Source organism: Coturnix japonica, chromosome 2 (genome assembly GCF_054131305.1).
Source record: "Coturnix japonica strain WE chromosome 2, WE-NBRP24, whole genome shotgun sequence".
NCBI lineage: Eukaryota > Metazoa > Chordata > Aves > Galliformes > Phasianidae > Coturnix > Coturnix japonica.
Window position 1 is genome coordinate 115,068,206 of NC_140664.1, and position 23,889 is coordinate 115,092,094.

General features: G+C 40.0%; 1 protein-coding gene across 7 annotated transcripts in view; it reads right to left on the reverse strand.

The window, feature by feature from the left end:
* The window catches only part of SCIN (scinderin), a 61,070-nt gene extending 38,523 nt beyond the window's left edge, over positions 1 to 22,547 (reverse strand). Inside the window, exons 1-6 of one of the 7 annotated variants that reach the window (XM_085538553.1) lie at positions 22,413 to 22,547; positions 15,189 to 15,355; positions 14,726 to 14,834; positions 10,003 to 10,136; positions 9,801 to 9,854; positions 44 to 198 (exon numbers count right to left, since the gene is read on the reverse strand). Coding sequence is in view for 1 of the 7 variants with exons in the window: in XM_015853635.3 (XP_015709121.2) it covers positions 44 to 198; positions 3,454 to 3,652 (354 nt within the window). In the remaining 6 variants the exon portion in view is untranslated. Of the gene's footprint in view, positions 1 to 43; positions 199 to 3,453; positions 3,670 to 9,800; positions 9,855 to 10,002; positions 10,137 to 14,725; positions 15,356 to 22,412 lie in introns of those variants that run through there. The other 6 variants (XM_085538552.1, XM_085538554.1, XM_085538555.1 and 3 more) reach the window with 6 other exon arrangements.
* Positions 22,548 to 23,889: the final 1,342 nt, after the last annotated feature.

Genomic DNA, 23,889 nt, shown 5'->3' on the forward strand with positions numbered 1-23,889 from the left:
AACATTCTAAAGAAATGTGACAGCATGACAGATGGATCTTTACCTTGTATTTAATTCCTCCCTTGAAATAGCTCACAAACTCATTAGATTCGTATCCTTGAATTTCTCTGCTCTGTACAGGCTTTCCTCCTAAGTAGTCATCCAGTTGAACAGTGAAGATGGCTGCAGCTGTACTTTCATCCTGGGTACATTCTTTCCCTGGAATAAGATAAATTATCGTGTCTATAAAGAACCAACATAGCTTAGAATTCTGTTGTAGATATTTGGTGACACTTTGCCTCCAGTAGGTTGTGGCAAGAAAGCACTACACATTACCTTGACCAAACACATGGTCACTCACATAGTTCATTCGCTGCTTGAAAATTTGCCCTTAAAAAGAGGGATGGAAAAAAAAAAAAAAGAAAGGGCCAAGAGTGTTTGCACTCTCTTTAAGAAAGAGTGTAATTTAAGTGAATATAAGTGTGTGAGGTAATAATTTTGGGACTTTAACTGCAAACAGCAGGAACAGTCATGTCAAAGACCTGATTAGATGGTAAATCATAACACACTTATGCTAAGAGCAACTTTCCAAGCCATATATAGAGTTAAAACAACTCCCGGGAGAAGTCTTACCGATATTATAAAATGCAAGCAAGCATATTAAGCTCAGGTCTCTTAGATACAAGTAATAGAAAAATAGTTCCCAGCATAAAGCTTCAGGCAGTCTGGATAGAGATCTCTCTCATGGGCTGTAGGAAAAGAGGAAGCTGATGAAAGTGTAGGACAGGGTTGGTATCCAAGGAAGCCCAAAAGTAAGGTAACAGGAAAGAATAAAATGAGAGGAAGGGACAGATATGCACATGGATACTCATTGACACAGCAGGACCATTTGCGCAAGCTTTTCTTCACCCACTAACACCTCTACTTCTCCCAGGAATGGTGGTATGGCCACCACCATGGCTTTCGTGGTGATACAGGTACACTGGAAGCCCTCAGGAAGAAAGTTTCTAGGACAACAGAGAGAAGGGATGCTAAAGGATGGGGGCAAAGGGAAGAAAAGTGCACGAGGTCTGTCCAATTAAAAGTATAATTAGTGGAAGCAGGGCATAACACAGGAAAAACCTGAAACAAGTTACCAGCACTCAATGATAACATTGCCACATAGCAAGTTCTCTCTCAGTTTGATAGTCTCCTCAAAATTGGTGGTAAAGTTGTGTTTAGTTGGTTTTTAATACACTTATTCACATCCATTAGGACTAATTCCCTATATCCTTCAGATTTACTGCTTGCAGTTACACAGTAGGGTTCAGGGTCCAAGAAAAAAATGGCTTTGGAACAATGTTAGAGATAGTTACTAGGCTCATTCTCATAGTCGCCATGCAGCAAAACAGTCACAGAAAACCCTGCTTTGAAAAAAATATTCAGTGAGCATCAACCCAAATTGGCTTGTTCTAGCTGGGTAGAAAACCAGTTATATCTGTTCATCATCATATTCCCACTCAGACTCACTTCAGGAGTCTTATTAGCATGTTAATAGTAGTAATAATATTAGTGCTATTTTTTTTAAACAAACATGAAAGTTTCAAAATGCCAAATCCCTAAAATCCTGTATCAGACAGAGCTGACATGCCAAAGTAGCTGCCATAAGGCATGCTTAACAGTCTTTTTTCCATTGAGCAGTAGAGTGGATGAGTAGTTCAGCTACTAACACAACCCCAAGTGCCAGTGCAGACATCCAGGCCAGAATCTCTGAGCAAAGATCAGAATGGACAGCAGCACTACTACTACAGATTGCTTGTCATGCTCCCAGACATGACTACCCTTTCTTGTGCACTTTATACAAAGCTCTGCAAGGCCGAACTAACACAGGCTGCAGCAGTGTTTGGCACCTCCACCCACTACAGGAGTGCCCCATGAGAAGGAAGGGATTTCCCAGCAGCTTGCAACACTACTGCAAAGCTGCCAGCTTTATAGGGATGCGTGCCCAGATTGCCCAAAGCTATTTACAACACCTGGATATCAGAATGATATATACAGTGTGTACAATCAAAGGTCTTCAGCCAACTCAATTACTGCAAGTGTCAGTCACCGTTTTGGCTTCATAACCAGTGGCAGTCCATGCAGCTTGACCTGGTACTGGTCTACTAAACCTGAACTCTTAAGTAATTCTAACTTTGTCAGCAATGGCACAACAAGCCAAACCCTGCTTCTCACTAACAGTACTGTTAACATAGACACATCTGCCAGAAACTCATTCACACTGCCATCTCTGATCATACTCTTGTCAGAGCCTGATCTATCCAGTGCACCAGCTGGATAACCAATAATAAATGCAAAGCTGAACAAGCCTCAAACATTTATGCAAAAATAATCCCAGCAGATAAAGCACAATGAGATCCACAAGGGTTCAGATATGGCAATACTAATACATATTGACCCACCTCTACAACACTGACAGTTGCTCCCTACAACTAACTGAAAGGAAATTGTGACCAGGTGAGGGTAAGCCTTTCCACTGATATAACTAGCAATAGGACAAGAGGGAATGGCCTCAAGTTGCACTGGGGAGGTTCAGATTGGATATTAGGAAGAATTTATTCTCAAAAGGAGCAGTTAAGTATTGGAACAGACTGCCCAGGGAAGCTGTGGAATCACCACTCCTGGTGTTGCTCAAGTAAAGGGTAGATGTAGTATTTAGGGACGTGGGTCAGTGGGCACAACGGTGATGGGCTGACTGTTGGACTAGATGATCTCAGAGGCCTTTTCCAACCTTAATGATTTTATGATCTCCACATGCATCCACAGAGACGGCTGCCTACACACAAACCTTACAATAACGGGAAAAGAAACTGACCTCAGGCTGTGGTCAGATGGGTAACTAGACAAGGAAGTCTGATAAGCCCTCAGGAGATGAGGAAGAGACCTAAAACACATCCTATTTAGTGTACCCATACGACAGGTATCTGTTTCATTGTTAGCTTATTCTCATCTGCTTTGGGAGGGGCTCTACAAGGCAGTCAGCAGTGATAAAGAGAACTGGTTCTACAGAAAGCTCAGTGACTTCACCTCCAATCTCTAGCATCAGAAAGCAAGATCAGCCTGCCTGGAAAAGGTAGCATCAAGACACCAAGCAGCTCAGCAACACCGCAGGGAGAAGGCTAAGATGAAGCTTTTGTTGGAACAACGATAAGAAACTTCTCCATCCTGACAGAAGCAGGATTTCACTCTCAGCTCTTGGTGAGACACAGCCAAGACTTGAGCTTGACCCTTCACCACTTTTCCAAACTCATATCACTCAAACACACACCTCTCTGTCATACCCATCGCCCCTCGGCAGCACAGCGGCAAAGTACGGCATCACCCACACCCCGTATTCCTTCAGCCTGGATGCTTCAGAAGCATCCCGGGCACGCTCCGTGCAGGGAGGCGGTACCCCCACCCTGCCCCGTTCCGTTCCGCTTCCCCGCTGCCTACCGAGCCAGTAGTGCAGGCGGTAGGCGGTGGCGGCACCGCGGCGGACGGTGTACAGCACCAGGTAGGCGTCCCCGACGAAGAAGTCACCGTGGCGGCTGGGCGGTACCGGCACCAGCTCCAGCCGCTCCACACGCCACACTTGCAGCCCGTTCTCCTTCCCTGCGCCCTCGAACGCCGGCGGGGGCCGCTCAGGAGCCATAGCGCTGCGTATAGCCTAGTGAGCGCTGCTCGGCTCCACTGACTTTATAGCACTGGAGCCGCCCCCGGGCGGAGCGCAGCGTAGCGATCCAGCCTTCTCTCCTCCTTCTGGTGATTCGTACCATGCTGGTAGATCATTATAGCATGCAAATTGTAGCAAATTACTGCTTTCATCTGGTATAGATGGAAGGTAGACCAATCTGGATGGGATACAGATAAAGTTCATTCTGTTGCGGAATCACATAATATCCAAAGTTGGTTGGGACCCACAAGAATTATCAAGTGCAACTGCTTTCAGTATATCAGAAGATGTATTCCAGTGCAGGCTGTGTTTAGGCGCAGCATTTTATCCACCTAGATGAATTCTCAAGTTCAGGAGTTCTTGTTTTGGCAAGTTATTAGAACAGGGCAGGTTTTTACCTGAAGGCAGATTGGAACTAACACAGTAATGAAGGCCAGGCACTGCTAAATGCAATGAGGCAGCTGAACACTGGCAGCAAGTTAAAAGCAGCACTGCATTAAGAAATCCTTTTTAACCATTTTCCTTGCCTCCTTTTCGTACTGTCTGGCATGCAGTTTAGCTACTGAGGGAAGATGTTGTTACACAGTGTGCCTACAGCCCTCTTCCATTTTGGTGAACATGCTTCCATCAGCGTGCCAGACAACTGTGCTTTGTCCCCACTGTCACAAAAGGAAACCTGCTTTGTTCAAGGTCCATCTGAACATGGCACAGCTCACCAAGAATTTAACCTCCATTCTGTTAGGGCTTTGGACCTGGTGTTGTTGAGCCAGCTTGATAAAGCATCATGTGTCCCAGATTAAATACTTTCCTCCAGATTATGTGCTTTGTGAAGAAGAAGAAGAAGAAAGAATCTAACATTTTTTGTTTCAACACATTATCAGATCTATCAAAACATTCATGACTCATTTCTCAGATCCAGCCTTCCACTTATCTCAGTTCTTTTGACTTCTACCCTCAGAATAACCAATAATAGTTGTATGCATATATTATTTCTTCTGAATCCGGCAACTTGCACTTTGGAAGTGTGCTGAGTTTGCCAGTATGTGAGCTCAGTCAGAGCAGCCTAGCACCATGCAGTCTCATGTCTCCAGCCTGTCCTGCCTGTCTTTTGCAAAGTAAGGTACATTGTGCATTGATGGCAGCCAACTCTCATTTACATCTCCTTATCTCTATCATTTTCTCAGCTGTAACCCTGTTGCTGCCACAAAATGCACATTAATGCTATTTGTTTAGCATAGGCAATGCTCCGTATCCTGCACCAATGGACCAAGGCTAAGGACCCAAGAACATTTTAATTGCTTTATCTTGGAGCGAAGTCTGTGGCACTACTCACACACAGAGGGTTCCAGAATTGATAGCAGAGTTTTCTCATGCCTGTTTGTCTTACCAGGATTATGTGCTCTGTAATGACTGCTAACAAAAATACCAACTTGGGTTGTTTGTATTGTAAGTGCAAAGATGTTTGTTTATACAGCTCAATATTGCTTTCTGCTAACTCACTTCTGTTATGTAAGTCTGTAATGTTATGAAAGCTGTGCTGTCTTTTGTCTTGATACATTTCCATCTATTTTTTGTAGCAAAAATGAGCAGAGACACTGTTGATATTGCACAGATTTTCATGATATTTGAAACATTCAAATTGGAAAAAGCTGCCCAGGGAAGTGGTGGAGTCACTGTCCCTAGAGATGATCAAGAAAAACGTTTATGTGACACTGAGGGACATGGTTTAAAGGACATGGTGGTGATGGGTCGACAGTTGATGATCCTAGATGATGATCCTAGAGCCCTTTTCTAAGCTTAATGATTCTGTGATTCTTTGAAATACTTTTGCCTCATAGCCTTTCCTCAGGGGGGAGATGGATATAGCATTTAACTGTTAATTGACCAGGAGCAGTCATGGAGAAAGTAGCACATATTTCTACCTCCTTGATTGCACCATTTGAGATATGGCCATCTGTAAATGCCTGCTTTTTAGTGTCCAGAATGCTACGCACTAAAAGGTCACACAGGAATACCAGGAGGTTTTCCTCCTCCTCCTCGAGCAATTAAAATATCAGAGATTCAAATCTGTTTTGAGCTTAAAGCTTTGGTATGACTTCCTGATTTATTTACCACTTGTTCCTGGAGGTATTGTTTTCATATATGCAGGATGTGGGCATGAGCATGTACAGGTGAAAATATGGAAAGCTATGTACCAAGTTCTCATTTTTATGGCTATCAGGATTTCAAGAAAGCAAGGTGTTGCTTCCAGATGATGCACACTGAGAGGCAAAAGGGCTCCCAGAAGCTGAGCTCAAGTGTATTTCCCAGTAGGATTATCCTTCAGTATGGACAACTTAAGTTTATGTCCTTCTACTCTGCTCTGAATCACAGTTAGAGGAAGTAACAGTGGAAGAAACAATCAGGAATTCACAGAATCATACAATCATTTGAGTAGGAAGGGATGTTTAAAGGTCATCTAGTCCAACTCCCCTGCAACGAACAGGGATATCTATAGCTAGATCAGGTTGCTCAAGGTCCAGCCTAACCTTGAACATGTTCAGGGGTGAGGCATCCATCACTTCTCTGGGCAAAGTGTTTCACTATCTTTACTGGAAAAATCATTTTATATCCAGTTCTGAGGAGAGGATATTTAAAAATGTCACAATTCTTTTCTTTTACAGAGTTGACATCCTCTTCACCACATATGCTAAGTACTCTCCTGAACTATGCGACCTCTCCTAAACAATAGTATTACACGGGTTTATTTTGTCATTTAGTTTCATGTTACAAAGTTTGGTGTACACAAAGTATGTGTGTCAAAAGTGCATTCTTATCCAAGCCAAAACTGAGGTCAGCTGCTGTTCTCATCTGTCCTGATCCTAAGTTACAACTCAATCAAGTTATTTCAGATTCATCTGAAACACAACATTTCAGCTCACAGATATGATCTACATTTTTATTTCCAATGTACTTAAAAAAAAAAAAATCACTGAAATTGTGTAAGTGGTGTATGTATGAAACTGTGCAAGTGGAAGGAGAACTAGACCATGTAGCTTTAAAAACCAAGTTATCAAAACCAGACTTTAGAATTATGTTTCCTCTTGCTAATTCTTTCCATTCTCTCATCAGTCCCTCAGTAGCCCCATTTCAATAGGAGAAGCTTTAACAAAGCCACAGTATTCTAAAGCAAGACTGAAAGCTGGCTTTCCTCCTAACTGGCAGAGCTCTAGTCATGAGGCTACCAGATGAGAGGCATGCAGAATCCCAGCCAGTCCCCTAACACAAAAACAACAAATCCTCTTGTGCCGTCAGGAGTGGAGTTCAGTTGCAGCATATCTAGAGCTTTAAGGCAGATATCTGAAGCAGAGAGAGGGCAGGATCACAGATACATTGTGTGTGTTCCACTTGGCGACTGGTTGGTTTTCATCTGCACCATGCTCTGCTCAGGTGTGAACTCTCTCACTCACTACAGCAGTGTCTGAGCTTCCTGCACAGGCAGTGTGAGACTCATCTGTGGCACACAATTCTCTCAGCTGTGCAGATAAGGACTCTATATGCACAGCAGCAGAAGAGCTCTGGTTCTTCAAATTTACTCTTCATCAGTGGTGATGTCATTGAGGGCATGCCAGGGAAACAATATGGATGTTGGCTTCACTCAAAGAATTTGGGAAAAAGTTTTAATACAGGGCTGCAGATAAGTGAAATGTTCACTACTGGGTATTTTATAGATAGATATTTTCTATCTCCATTATTACCCTGAAATATTAAATAAGCAGCATAACAGTTTGATCAAGAAATTCTGATTGTATACTTATCCTAAGCTGCAACATAGTTTCTCTCAAGAAGTGAGAGATAAGAATTGAAGCCCTCCTGTCTCTTCCCAGAGATCGAAGGTCTCCTTCATGTTTATGTAAACTGGCATTTCATTGTGTGGTCATAGGAGTAGACAAGATTCAGAAATACATTCTTAGACTCATCATTTTACTTGCCTTGACTGTCTAGACAGATCAGTCTGCCCACATTTCCTTCTTACTTGGTTTACAAAGTAATAACACTTTCTGTTCTGTATGGACATGTCTCAGTATATTTCACCACAATAATACTACTACCCTTCAGTTGTTTGAATGTATTTAGATACTGGATCCCAAGTTTGAAGGGGAAAAACTCCAGCTCTTTGAGAAGATGAAGATTCAAGTTTGCAAAGAATCAGTGCTTTTTGATCAGAAATGAAAAAAGGTCATTCTCTATTAAGAAGGTTTCATAGATATTAGGCCTGTAATTATATTTCCCAGAAGGTTTAAGACTAGGATTTTTATCAGTCATGTAAGTGACTTTAAATCAGTTTATAATGTTGACCATTGCTATGAAAACTTTCTCAATCTTTTACCAGTTTCAAAAGTATTGCTGGAATTTGACGGACCATTGCTTTGTGAAAAATATTCCCTATGAGAAATTATTTCCATTCATGTAATTTACATGGTGCACAAAAGGTTAAAGTCTGTCGTGGCAGATGCCAATATCAGCTGATTGCTTCAGCTCTTCCACTTGCTTTGCATAAATGAAAATGTCAGTGTATCAGATTATGGACTTCTCTTACACTTGAAAACAAAGGCATGGAATCTCTTTGCATTCCAGGGAATGGAAAGCAGCAGGGATTTAAATCCCCTGATTTCTTTGTTTATTGTGTAAAAGTTCAAATTTCAGCCTAAAAGGACTATGTCTGAGTTAATTAGAGAATTTGTCTGAGTGGACTGATGTCCTGTAGTGTCAAAGAGTGAAATTAGTCCACTTCCTATTTGACAGTAATGTCACTTTGGTCTGGCATATAATTTCTGAATAATCTTCTGAGTCTCAAGATGTTTTAAGTGCAGTTCCCTATTCTTATGTTGCAGATTTCTTTTTGAATTTGTGGAAAAAGATGGCAAACTGCCACAGTTCCTTTTAATATCAATGCAATAATTAAAGCTAGAAGCATCTAAGTAAAATTGAGGAAAAAATCTTTATTCAAAGAAATCAGCAATAATTTGAAGAAAGCACAATTATCTTCTAGACCTATCAATTAATTATTCAACATCCATTAAGCTCATAGATCTACTCTGTAACAGGACAGCCTTAAATCTGTGGAAGGAATTGTCTAAAGGATTGAATACAGTAAGCTAAAGGCTAAAAAGATTTCATGCTATCCAAGAATAACACACCTTAGACTTAAGAATTTTGTTGCCATTGTCAGCTATTAATTATACAAGCACTAACATCACTAACAGAAGTCCCATAATAATCTCTTTAAATGAATACTCCCAGCATTTCTTCATTTTGAAGAGGACAGGAACTAATCCTTCATCACCCATCCTAAATAGAGCATCTTATACAATCACTGAAATTAATTGTGGAGCTGCTTATTGAGTTTAGAGATGCAAAAGCAAAGCAGTCTGTAGGAGACCAAAAACACCCATCAATTTCAGTTTCTACATCAGAGTCACTTGGTTTATAAAACACAGTATTTCCCTTTTCTTTGAAATACTGAGAGTATACTGACTCTCTGAAAAGCTGCTGCTATCTGTATTATGCTGGAGACAGCTTCTAAAATAGTCATCCTTTGGTAGAGCATGTTCAAGATGAGCTCTTGGTGTTGCTCAAGAAGTCTACAGAAGGATCTGTTTTAAATCAAAGCTTGTGACTGATTCCTGTTTCAATAGTCTGAGACACACTTAACGGGAAAAGTACTCAACTTCTATTTTCATGCATGGAAAGCTTGGTGGTGCTTCAACATTTAGAGTCATAATGTAAATGAAACATTTATTTTAAAGTCAACTTCTTAAATCTATGTGACAAGAAAGGTCATGAAGCAGCACTGTGTTAGTTTTTTTGCCATGCATCAGGAAGAAGTGTCTGAAGAACACATTTCATACCAACTAAAACTTGAACAACAAATCATGCAGCCCCCTCATCTCTAGACTTCAAGGTAAAAATCAATCAGGAGATAAGGTATGTCTTCAGGGACCAGATGCATTATCTTGGTAGGCCATGTTCTCCTAAATCATATTCTAACACAGCTCTTCCGTAGCAGTGAGCTGATACCAGACAAATAAAGCATGAGGTAAAATACAGGATTGATGTGAGGCAGTGAAGTGCACAGATTATTTACCTGTCCTTAATCGTAACTACCATTAGGCATAGTTCCCAAAATAGATACTCTGACCTGGAAAACAAACAAACACTAGTTAAACCAATCCTTACCTACCCCATGTTTCTGTTTTTTCTTGTTGCTAATAACATACATACTTCTCCCTCCAAAAAAGACAGAATTTTAACAGCTACAAAGCGCTCCAAATCAGAAGCTGAGGTACCTCTTTCCCTGGTCTTTTGTTTATCCTGTGAGTGGAAATCCATCCCACCATCCTGGTGCAATGCCCCGAGGTCTCTTTGCTCTCCCGTCCAGTATTTCCAAGCTCCGTTCCAGAGCTTTCTTGACTTGATCTGCCTAGAAATCAAACAGAAATGTTATTTCTATCCCAACCATTCCCTTCTTTTGTTTTGTAGATATGAATTCTGGGTTTACTTTTTTGAAATATCCACTTTCACAAAAGATCCCCACAGAAGATTGGGGGATGCCTGCTCTTAGGGGACCTGTGATAATCAGTGTGGCCAGATAAAAGAATAAATAATTAAAGAAGATCAATACTGTCAATAAACACATTTGATCATTTCCTGTCCTTTAAAACACATCAACACAGCACTATACATGTTGCTATGTACTTGAAATTCCAGATCTGCAAGTCTAGTTCCTGCTGGATTCTAGAGAAATGTTTTGCTCACTCAGTACGATCTAGCCAACATTATGTGACTACGTAGCTCTTGTATGTTTGGACTTGTGTTTCACATAGGGTATTCCAGCCAGCTTTTAGAGATGTGATCAGATAGGAACGAGAACAATGATAGATTATTTTAAAATACACCAGCCCATGATATTCCCTTTCCTTCTATGCCTTTTCTAGAAGGACAGAAATTTTCTGTTGGTAAAACAAAAATCCCTTAGGTATTCTGTGGCTTTCTCTGGATATGCTTTTTTCACTAGTAACGCTGTTTGTTCTTCATTTTCAAAGGCAAATAATTTTCAAAAGAAACAATCATCTTCTCAGGAAAACATGTGCAGGGAAGCATCTATTTATGGCCATTTGTTTTGACTTTCCACTGTCTGCCATGTGACTGTTTCTCTCTCATTCGCCTCTTGAAATGGACATTCAAGGAAAGTTAACACTGCTTACACACTACCTTTCTACTACATAGGAAGCAAATGAAAATAAGCTGTAGCATTTTTGTTTTGTTTTGCTTTACAAAGGAAAGTATAATAGGCAAAAATAGACAGCTAAGGAAAATGGTACAGATAAGTTTAATTTCAGTGCAACCTACATGACAGATACTTCCTTGTTTTATTTTTCAACCAAGAAAAAGGCCTCTATGGTGGGAAAGGAAAATGCAATGTTTATAAATCTTCTTGTTTTAAACAGTGGCAGAATAGGCCTTGTGTACATCACGCTATGCCTGTTGGTTTGAAACTTCAGGAAATCGCATGGTAGGAGAGCTAGAGTCTTTTTATTAAATGAGCAATTTACAGGCATCCTGCTGGGACAGCAGCATATCTGGCTGAAAGCATCCCACTGCTCCTTCCAAGGCCTTCTCCCTCAGGACTTGAACTCCCTCTTCTCCAGCCCTCACCCTCACACCTCAACCTCACAACTATTGCACCTCACAATGGTGTGTGCAAAATTCAATCAGAACACTCCCAGTGCTTCCTGAGCTATTTGTAATAGGTGGCAAAGTAGAAGACATTGGTCTTATGTAAATAAGAAGTCATCCCAGAACATATTTCATTTGGGCCTCTCTCCTTCAGTTACTATCGCACATCTCTCCTTATTTACAGGAAATTATATTTTGCTTCCTTATATAAACTAAATAGCATACATCCATATAGTGCTAGGTAACTGTAATTGTGTTACTTAAGTAATAAAAACATTCCAAGGCTATCAGCACAGTATGATAAGATATAATGCTCAAAGGAAAGTTTTATGGAGCAGAGAAGCATCTGGCAGAAAAATATTATTTATGTTTGAATTTTGGTCAGTACAGGACTTTTTATTTCAAATAAAAACCCACTATGTTTACCAGATTTTGTAAAGCAGATCTCAAAAAGTTCTTAAGAAGTTAATAATTACTTAAACTAAGATTGACATTCTATTGTTGTTCAGGTTGGTTGTTTCATGTCTTTATGTATTTATTTATTTTTAAGTTATTGTGTTCAACAGGAAAGGCATAAAGTTTAGTATTTCAATATGACAAGTGTGTTGATGCTTAAAATGTGACCACTAATACCTGCTTACAATTTATTTACTATCTATGTATTCTATGTATGTGCTCAGTTTTTCATATGTATGCCTTTGTGATGGAGGGAAGCTAAATGGAATGGCCATATATTTGAATTTGGTTATACATCAAGGCAAAAGAAAAAATGTATAAACAAAGATAAAGAAAGGTTTAAAGAAGTTCATTTAGAATTAGGAGTTCTGTGTATAATTCAAACACTGTTTTTAATCTCTGTGGTAATCATTTGCATGAGTAAGATCTCTGTTCCAGAAATCATAGGAAACAAGGTTAAATCCAGTTGCAGAGTAACTTTAGAGGTAACACTGAATTTGAAGTATATTAGTGGGGAGAGAACAGCGTCCTGAGCAGAAACACTGGAAATCTTCTTATGCAGTTATAGATCTCAGAGTTTTGGTAAATAGATACAAGTCTTTACTCACATTCTGGGCTAAGAGGCCTCCACACTGCACTTGACTGTGTGCCCAAATGATCAACAAAGCTGCCTGCAATGCTCCCCCTCCCCCCCACCCAGTGCAATAAGAGAGTAAAAAGGATTAAGAGGTTTTGCTCCAACTGCATGAGAACAACTTTTTAGCCAGCCTTAGACACAAAAACCATGTTCCACTTTTGTTGAGCTTTAAGAACTTTGTGAAGAATGTCAGAGGAGATGCCTAAAGAGTAAATATCTCAGGCTGTCTTTATGCTCTGAAGCGACTCAGGTATGCAGCAGAAGGACAAGTAGATGCTAAGCAGGGGCAGAATGGAGTGTGCTTCTTCCCTGTGCTCTTACAAACCATTGCAGTGTTCAGTGACCCTTGGAGACGCAGCAAGAGGCAAAACTCTTTCCTAAATCTTCATGCTGTATAGCAGCATCACCAGTTCCTTCAGGCCAAGCCAGCACACGGTTCTGGTAAGCCTTTAAGAGTGCAGCTAACTGGAGGCATTATTGCCTTTCACAGTAGAAGTGCTGGGAGTGAATACTGAATGTCAAATCCACATGGCTTTGGAGAAAATGGAAAGTTTATAGTGTTCTTATCTTGAGTTGTTGCCTTCTTCTTGTTTATATATATTACATATAATAAATTGATAAAATGTGTTTAATAATTATATCAAAGCACTTGAACAAACCAAGACAGCATTTTCAAGGAACCCTTAGGTCCACAGCTCTCATTTTTGATCCTTAGAATATCTGTTATAGTGCACTTGTCAGTAAACAGCATTAGCCAGGCATAGATTTACTGCAAGTACCTTAGTTTCCTTAATAGCTTTTGTATCCCAGAGGCTCCAGCAGCCTTCACCCTCCTCACTTATGAACAGCCCTGTGAATTTTCCTGGCTTCTCTAATGAAAGACTGCAGTTGCACAAGCCAGGAAATGCCCATCTGTAACATGCATCTGTCTCACTGCCAGTAAGCAGAAGGGCTGAGCCCATCTTGTAAGAATAATGACAGACCTCTGTCATCTATCCACAGCTTTTAAAATGTATGGAGCTTAAAAGCAAGCTAAGTTCCCTTTCTATCCGGAGCCTGGAAATGCCTCCACATCTAAGAAATAAAGTTTACTTGTGAGAGTTTGACTGAAACCAACTTTTTCCTCCCACTTTCCTGGAAATTTGTTGAACTGCTATGAACATTCCTTTTCCCATCAGTGAAAATACAATGTTAACAGTATTCCTTTGAAGGAATGCTTACTTGCACAACTTTATTTTGCTGTCTCCCCTGCTACTACCTGCTACTACCAGGAAGCTCAGCTAATACTTGCTATCATTACCTATGATAAGCATGGTTGCAATGCTATAGTATCATGTATACCAACAAGAGATCCAGGTCCTACCCTCTTAAATTTTCTAGCCATTGAATTTGTAGTAAACCTGTCATTTGCCATGCATGATAGTATAGAGAAAGCACCATTTGCTAGAATGGGTTTGTCTGGCATTCAGAAAATAGGGAACTTCAAAGGCAGGGAAATTTCCCAAGGACCTTATTCTTTCAAAACCCAGGTTTGGGGAACTCCAAATCTGAAATTAAATCAGTGTTTGGAAATGCAATGCAGTTCCTCTCTGACAAGTAGGAAGATGTGTTTAACAAAAAAACCCATATATATATTATATATATTATTTATAATGTATATAATGTATATAATGTATATAATGTATATAATGTATATACATTATAAATAATATATATAATATATATATATAAATATTAATACCCTAAAAAAATTTCTCTTCAATAAGGATTGCATCTGGCAAATTCTGGAAAAATGCAAAGTCCACAACAGTGCACAGACAGCAATGAGATCATTGCTTAAGGATTTGTCTCTAGTGTCCCAAGATTTTCACAACGGTGTATAAATCATTGGCTTTTGGACAAAGGACAAAACAACCCAATATACAATTGTCTTATACTAAATCACTACTAGGAGTGCATTTTCTCTGTACTCACTTACAGTCTAAATCTAGAGATCTGAACACAAATCTAGTTCTGGGTATGCCCCTGGAGCCCTGAGCAATGCACACTGTGACTTAAAAGTTCAGCATCCCCACACACTGTTTTTGAAAGGAATTAAGATTACCTGACTGCAATGAGCTTGAGCGCTCAATCTGAACTCAACACTCAATCAGAGCCAAGACCAAAACAAGTCATTCTACTGAAAGATGAGGAAGCACAAGAGGGTTAGTTTTGGAACAATCTGCCAATCACCAGCTTACAGGTAGAGATGGCAGGCAGTTTCCAAAGCTCATGACGGTACTCAGCCTCTCCAGTTCTCAAGAGTATGATGGGCCATGCCATTTGTTTTACCTCCAAATGTCTGAGTGACTGGAGAGAGAAAAGAATTAATCACTTACAGTCAGTAAGTAATTTTTACCAATGCATGTAGGAAGATATAGAAAGTAATTTTAAGAGTTAATAACACTGCCCTCCATGTTATTTTGAATATTAGAGCTTAAGGGAAAGAAATCAAATACTCTCTAATAAAACCAAAGTGAATGTAGTGCATTTCTGTTCCATGCTGGTATTTACAAAAATAATAATAATAATTAAAAAAATTCCACAGATATTTCACTAAAATATTGATGAAGGGAGCAATTTGTGCCAGCTTTTGTGGTGCTTGAAGGATATAGACCTGCTTTGTTACAGTGGGTCAGCACTCTCAGAGAGCTCATACTTGACCTGACAGGATAACACAGACACAGCTCAGGACTGCTAGTATCTTCCGTAGAGTTTGCAGGTGTACAAGTCTCAGAGAACCAGAAAGTTAATACATTAGCATGGATACAGTTGTGGAGTCTCTACTGAATTGCCTTCTCTTCAGCATCCCGATGTTCAGTCTGTGATTCCTGCAAAAGGAAATACATTGTCATTTAAATACAGTCATTACCCAAAAATGAATGGTTCTAGGTCTTAATTAAGTATTTTGAATGACATTCTGGCCAAATGCAAGTGCATATCGAACTAATAAGAACTAGTTCTAGAAGACAAAGCTGTTTGACAAAACTTCTTTTGTTTTCAGAATCACAGAATTCAGAGCTGCTTTATTCAGCCTCGCTTCTCACCCTTCGGGAATGTATTCACTTAAAACTAGAACATAAAACAGAGCCATTCAACAGATTTAACAAGGTAATTTTAGAGTGTTCTGTTTACCAGAGCAGACAGCTGTGCTCAGACAAGTGTAGTTTCCAAAAAATATAAGTGATTCCACTGAAGGTCAGTGTTCTAACCAGCATATTTTTGTTACTTCATCTTGCTCACATGAACAATGCAGCACAGACTCTGAGATAATACTGCACTGCCCTGCATAGATACAGTAAGCCTGTGTGAGTTAGGGTCATTCTGGGTGCCACTTGGTGATAACCTTTCCCTGCTGTGGACTAGCAAGAGGAAAGGCCAGCGCTTTTTGCTCCGTCTGAAAAAAAAGGCTTATGTCTATTCATTTTGACTGGGTGTCAGTGTCCACTCAGCCCCTTCCCAAACCAAAGGGATTAGTTTCTGACAGCACCCATCAGTCTTTTCTCATCTAATACCACTGGAGATCAACAATTATGTTTGGCCTCTGGATAAAACAGGATCCAGTGCCGCTCCTCTAGCACAATGAATGCTTAATCTTTGCCTGCCTCTTCCTGCTGCAGCAGGCACAGCTTTTTCTGCACAGGATACACAGGATCCAAAAACACAGTGTAAGCACCACATCACCAGCTGTATCTCAGAGAGCAGAAAATACATTCAATTCCTTTACAGTTAGGAAAAGCTAGAATTAAAGTTCTGTTCTTGAAACGCTGAGGAATACTGAAGGTTTCTGTCCCTAATTCTCCAGTATAGTGCCACTTTCAGTGTTTAGTAACAGTGTTTGTGCTACATGGTACATAGGTGTGTGTGTACTTTGACTACTATATAGTTTATTATTACTTGCAACTAAGCTTTCCTTAGAAGAGGTGAAGCTATAGCAACTACTTTAATGGGCAGGCATCCAATTTATGGACTCCCTAATACAGCGGGATTGCAAACATGAATTATTTTATCTACAAGGAGAAAGCACACACTGAACTTCACCCAGTTGTGTAAGAGTAAACCACCATTAAAAGGTGGAAATTGATATCTTACCAGCAGTGTACATTTGTACATCAGCAAGGAGATTTTTGAGCTAGTAGTCCTGCTTATATCAAGTATCTTTAAAACAAAATGTATTTGCATAGGTTCTGTGAAATATTTACAGTTTGTAATTTAGAGCTTGTAAGAGGACTTTTTCTAATATTGAAATTTAGGGAAAGCTTTGCTGTTGTACTAAGTTACTGAACAGTTGAGCTTCATCTGAGGCCACTTATCCCTGCAACATGGCAGTATAGGGGCTCTATGCTCATATTCCTTACTCAGTACTGTTCACATACTGATATCTAATTTCTTTAACTGAATATACAAGTCAGCAGAGACTTACCTATGCTTAAAAGCTGTTATTTTCACTCAAAATTTAAAGGATCTCTGGAATAACTTTCAACAAGGTTTAGTAAATTAATGACTTAGTGAACCTGCTACAACCTCCTCCCAGGGAGCTGTAGAGAGCAATAAGGACTTCCCTGAACCTTCTCTTCTCCATACTAAACAATCCCAGTTCCCTCAGCCATACCCATGAGATCTCTGCTCCAGACACTTCACAGCTTTGTTGCTCTTCCTTGGACATGCTCCCAGGCCTCGACATCTGTCATGTAATAAGGGGCCCAAACCTGAACACAGTATTCAAGTTGAGGCCTCACCAGTGGCAATTACACAGGGACGATCACCTCCCTAGTCCTGACTCCACTATTTCTAATACAAGCCCGGATGCTGTAGGCCTTCTTGGCCACCTAAGCACACTGCTGGCTCGTGTTTGGATGGCTGCTGACTAATACTCTCAGATCCCTTTCCTCCCTGCAGTTTTCTAGCTACTCTTTCCCAAGCCTGTAATATTGCATAGGACTGTTGTGACCAAAGTGCAAGACCTGATACTTGGTCTTGTTGAACCTCAGTCCAATGATCCATTCTATCTAGATCCTGTAGGGCCTTTCTACCCTCAGGGAGATCAACACGGTCTTGCAGCTTGGTGTCATCTGCAAACACTTTCCTTTATACAACTCCTGTCACTGTGGCACCAATCTCAGAGGAGACCAGTGGCCAGCTGTTGTGTGTGCCCCGGTGGCGCAGTGATAGGAATGCCGCATTGCAACACTGAGGCCTGGGTTTGAATCCCCTGTGGCGTAAGTGGTAGAAGTGCCGCTCTGCTACACAGGAGGCTTGAATCCCAGGGGTTGGACTCGATGATCTCTAAGGTCCCTTCCAACCCGCACGAGACTATGATACTATGATACAGATGTGAAATAGTAATAGAAATGGAACATTGTTCTAGGAAAATGAGCTGTCATACTAAAAATATAGTGCATACAGTTCCCTGTAATAAATACATTGCATTATTTCCTTCATGGAGTTTTTTGCATTTTTTTTTTCAAACCTTTCCATTGAACTTAATTAATTATTAACATGCCTTTCACTCTGGTGCACTATAATGATCTTAAAAGATTTCTGTTGCTGGAAAGCTTCTGAGAACGTTAAAAACAAGGCTAAAACAAGGGGATCATTTAACACTGGAGATGTTTTTCCAAATACACATTATCATTGTTTCATGAAGCATTTCCTGCTGACCTGAAAAGTGAAAAGGGGATTTCCCATCTGAGCAAATACAGAAATTGTTGCATAACAGGCAAGTCACGCCAGAATAAAATAATTACCATCACCTCAGTTACTGATTTTTTTGGCCTTTGTATGTGTGTGTGTGACAGAGTGAGTGTTTAACATTAAATCTACGCTTTAGAATTTTAGACCAGAGTAGCAACTCTTCAGGTACATTTTTTATTCAGTGAACTTGCACTGAGTTTGCTCATTTCCCTTTAAATTCTAGATAATGTATCACTAAGTGTTTGCCCCAAGGAAAACATTGGGGTATGGAGAAGAGTAAACTCTCCTGTATCAGCAAGTCTTTATGTCTACCATAGAATCACAGAATCACAAGGTTGGAAAGGACCTATAAGATCATCTAGTCCAACTGTCCTACCTTTACCATACCTACAGAAAACCCCTAAACTATATCTCCTACCTCCCTATCCAGACGCTTCTTGAGCGCTGCCAGTAATGGCGACTCCACCACTTCCCTGGGCAGGCTATTCCAGTGCCTGACCACTCTCTGAGAAAAAAAGTTCCTTATGTCCAATCCAAATCTCATCTGATACAACTTGTGGCCATTTCCTCGGGTCCTGTTTGTTGCCTGGCAGAAGAGGCCAAGCCTCTACCAAATTTCTACAGAATCACTGTACAGAATCCTTCAGCCTGCTATCGCTAAGCAGAACGAAGTTTTAGTTGGCTGAAAATCCAGCGGCATGTCTCAGCAATTTGTCCATATGTGCTATTCTCCTCCAGGCTTCAGTGTGGAGATTCCCTCTACCTCTGGGCCAAGTTCTGAGTCTGAGGAGATGTTGTTGTTACCAGGAACTTAATTAGGAATTCATATTTGCATCTTGTTTTATTTGCTTTTTCCATTTCTTTTCAGACATGCTGACTTATCTATTACCACTCAAGTGGAGTTACACCAAAGGAAAGCACTAGTCCAGAGGTTTAAGTACTGACAGGTCACCCTGAAATCCCCAAAGTGCTTGATGCACAGTTTGAATCTGAACATGGATTTCACATTCACAACTAAATGCCTTGGCCATGTAATTATTGAACTTTCTGGAATCAGCTGTTGGAGGTTACTGAATCCTTCTCTCCTCCAGGCTGAACAAGCCCAGCTCCTTCAGCCTGTCTTCATAGGGGAGGTGCTCCTCCCTCTGATCATCTTTGTGGCCTTCCTCTAGACCCTCTCCAACAGCTCTTTGCCTCTCTTGTATTGGGGGCCCCAGACCTGGATGCAGTGCCTCACAAGAGCAGAGTAGAGAGGAACCATCACCTCCCTCTCCCTGCTGACCACCCTGACATGCCCAGAAAGAAATGTTTGCATTGGAGAACAGTAATGCTTTTTCTTTATCTTATTAGTTTTGCTTCTTACTTTAGAAATAATAAATTTGCTGAATTGCTTTGTGGGGAAGATTCTCAAAAGGTTTCAGAAGAGAGGAGATGGGAAGCTCTGTAATTAAAAGTTAATTCGGTGTGGATAGAATACTGAATTTTAATAAAAGATTCTTCTCTCTCCTTATATGGCATCAGATTTTTAAATATACAGAAAAAAACAATCAAACATTGAAAAAACAATCCTTTAGATGGAGATACTCCCTTCCTTAAAAGTTTTAATGTTAAATGTACAAATCCACCAATTTTTACTTATTTACTTGTATGCACAGATCCAAGTTGTAGCTTGGATTTTTTTTTGTTTGTTTTTCATTTTCCTTCCAAGTTTTCTGAACATAATTTGATTTTCGTCTTCAAAATGGGGCTTTTTTTGCTTGTCTTGTTGTGCACAGCAGTTAGTATAACAAGAAACTGGTCTGAGTAAGGGCTGCCAAATGTAAAAAAAATACTATGATATCCTTCCATTATGCATGTCAAGGAATTCAGCTGCTGTCTATTAATCTGTGTAAAGCAGAGGAAAATACGCCACAGAGAGCAAGGTAAAGATGAACCAATTGGTTCTGATGTCTGCACTTCAGTCGGTTCTGCCAAAGTGAAAGCTACCTTGTTAGTTACAGAGCAGATTAAAAGAGAAAGCTCCAAACATGGGTAAATCAGGTGTCCTAAAGGAATTCCTTATGAAACAATTCATGACTAACACAGAGTTATGTAACAGAGTTAGATCCTAGCTGCTGAGTTTTCTGGGTTTTGTTCGGTTGGTTGGTTGGTTTTTCTTTTCTGCTACTGAGACTGACATCTAGTGGTTTCATCAACTGATCCCTAAACACATATTAATTTCACGCAGTGCTTAATGAGAGCATGTGCTTACAGCTATGTGGTTTGGGGTCTTCATATGCACCAATTTTTATTATTCTTCACAAGCATTATTTTACCTTACAAGAGCTGATCTGTGGGACATAACAAACTGAGGCAAGTCCTGGGAAAAAGAAGCCTGGACCTGACCTTGGAAAGCTGTTGTATTTCTATGGACTCAGAGGTCACTTTTTGCCAGTTTTCCTTTTCTTGTAGGTTCTGAGAAGGATTAGATGATCTATAGAGTCAGTAGGTAGAATCTGGAGTTTGTATTAGCCATATATTTGAACTAACCTTGGGTTGCTGCACTACAATTTGTTACCATGAGAAAGCCCAATCAAGGCTTGCACAACATTTGATTTGACTTTCAAATGAAAACTGTCAATCACTTTGGTGGAATATGAACACAGAGCTTTCCTGTAGATATTCTCAGATGTTGTAATCCCAGGAATCTACATATTCAAATCAGTCTACTGGAATGTGACCTCTTTTTAAATTGTTTTGGTTTTTTGTTTGTTTGCTTTCCTGAAATGCTTATTACCAAGTAGGAACATAGATAGTGCTTAGGAAACCTGAAGGAAAGCCATAGCCTTACAGGCTTCTCTTCTTTGGGCTAATTAAATTCTGGAAACAGAATATCTTTTTTCCTAAGAGAAAATCTTTCACTAAAGGATAAGAAAGAAATGGAAATATGACTTTACCAATGAAACTGTGTTTCTGAAGGAGTCTTTGGGGAGGCAGCTTGCAGAAAACACAGTCAGTTTTAAGTCTAAATTTAAAACAGGCTTTTCTTGTTTTACAGCTAAACAGAGATGGTAACAGATTCACCAGGCCAGATTTAGATACAGGTAAAATTGAGACTTGTTAGCAACAAGCTGTGTGAAAGAGCAGCCAAGGCTTCCACCCTGTTCCAAAACTGTAGTAACCCAGACTTCAAACTGTTACTGCTGCCACTGTGTGAAGGGTACTTATGCATCTGCTCATAGACACGTATCAGGGGCAGAAAGGTGCAGACCTGCTGAGACCCTGGAGCATGTTCAGAGATCAATGAAGCTGGTGAGGAGTCTGGAGCACAAGCCACATTATATGAAGGGAGGCTGTGGGGAGATGGCAGTCAGCCTCTTCTCCCACGTAACTAGTGATAGAACTAGAGGGAACGGCCTCAACTTGCACCAAGGGAGATTCAGATTTGACATTAGGAAAAACTTCCCCAAAAGAGTGGTCAGGTAGTGAAGCAGGCTGCCCAGGGAAGTGGTGGAATCACTGACCCTGAAGGTGTTCAAGAAACGTTTGGATGTCCTGAGGGATATGGTTTAGTGGGAAATATTGGTGATAAGTAGATGATTGGACTAGGTGATCTTGAAGGTCTTTTCCAACCTTAGTGATTACATGATTCTATGATTCTCTTCTTTCCAACACTCCTCTTTCCCTGTGACAACATCAGACCCACAGTCTGAAGGCAACAAAATTTGAAGTTTACCTTCACTGCCAAAAAGCCTCAAAGCCATGCAAAGCTTTTCAGGGTAATAAATGTAACCTTTCTTTTCATACACCAGAATGTGTACATCGCCAACTTTCTAGTCACATGAATAACCTCTACTGCCTTATCTCTCAGTCCTTCCATCTGCTTTCTCCAGCCCCAGTTTGCTCCTAAAAGCAGTTTTACAGTCAGAGGAAATTTTTTTTTTCTTTTTTTTTTTTTTTTCCCCAAAACTAAAACATCCCCCACAGAAGCAATGCAATTCTATGCTTTTCCATTAATTTCACAGCTGACAAAAGGCTGCGTATTTTCACGCTTCTCAGTTCTACCAGCTTTGTTAACATTGATTTTCCATGCACATTTTTTCTAGCTTAGAAAGTGAAACTCCTTAATCTGAAGTACATACAGATCCATATGCACAGTAATGAATAAAGACTCCCAGAGAGATACATTGCACAGGAAAGACAGATACCACTCACCGCTTTGCAAAAACAGGGACTTCCTGACAAACTTCAAATGCTGTACCGCAGGACACTTCTCTTTCTTTTTTTCTAGGAGAAGTTAAGCGAAGAGATCAACTTGCAGCACACCCTCATTCAGGGAGTTGTTTATTCTTCCATTGTGCAAAAGCACTGGAATATATAGTCTACCCATCTGTGTTGCTAAGAAACAGGGCCCCGTTGCCTTGGGACTTGATTCAGAATTCAAAAATGAAAATAGTGTCTCAGCAGACTGCATAAAATCAGCTTGAAACCTAGCAACAAGGCCACAAGTTCAATGCGATTCTCTTACATGTTAGAAAACAAGGATATTAGAAGGAAAATCTTACTAAGAAAAGAAAACATTAATTTGAAAACAAAATAGGGCTGTTGTAGCACCAGTTATCCTAAGGGATGCACCTACCTTTTTGCTAAACATACTTTTATGAGATCTGATGCCTTGCTACTTTGTGTTCTGAGTAAATTAATATTTATTCTAAGCAGTGAACATAAAGCAGCAACACTATTTATAGCATTATTTCCTGAATGTTCAGCTTGTGCAGTATGAAAACATGAGAGTCGGGACAACAGAATTCATGTCCAGTTTCTATTTCAGTTTTCAAGCACTCTGACAAAAGAATAATTGAATAGCTGCTGCACATGCCTTGAAATGATTGCTGTTAAAAAGGCATGGATTCTAACTGAAGGCAATTACTTAACTACATGTATTTAAGTAACTCAGCTTTTGTATATTTGCTTAGGTGCAAATTAGGTATAAGAAAGAACACAACTCATGTATATAAATACATTAGAATACCCTTTCACCTTAACATATGGTAATTATGAGCTGTTGGAAAATGTATTGGTTTAATCAGCTATTTCATTATAAAATCTGTTACCCCCGGTTGCAGAACTACATTACACAGCTGAAACTTGGTCCAGAACTCCAGCAAAGTCAGCCAACCCTGAGCTGAGTTACAGTTCTCAGCTCAGTAAGCATGGCTCAGTTGTTTGATTTTTTGATGATTATTTTCTTGCTCTGGAAAGAAATTCAGATCCCTTTGAGAGTTTGCAATGATACAGTGACTTTTTCTGTAATATTAAGAAAGAGAACATTTATTTGGGGTTCAGCTGAAAAGGAAATTAGAGGTTCAGTTAGAGGCTGAAATTTGTGGTAAGATTTAGAGAAACCCCTCTCAGTGACCCTAAAGTAAATGGTAAGGTACATCTGCATGATCCTTTGCAAGTTTATACTCTTGAGATATGTACAGTTTTACAGAAGGGAAAATGTCAAACGTATTTCCTGAAAGTGGATTGAGGAAATAAAATCATGCAGCATTGCCAGTAGATGGCAACATGCTACCTGTTTTACAAGGAAAAGGAATCCTTTCAGTTCTACAGCTGCTTAGTAAGAGGGCTTGAAATTTCCCTACACAACAGCACCTCATGTTTTCAGCTAAATATAAGCCCTTCGTAG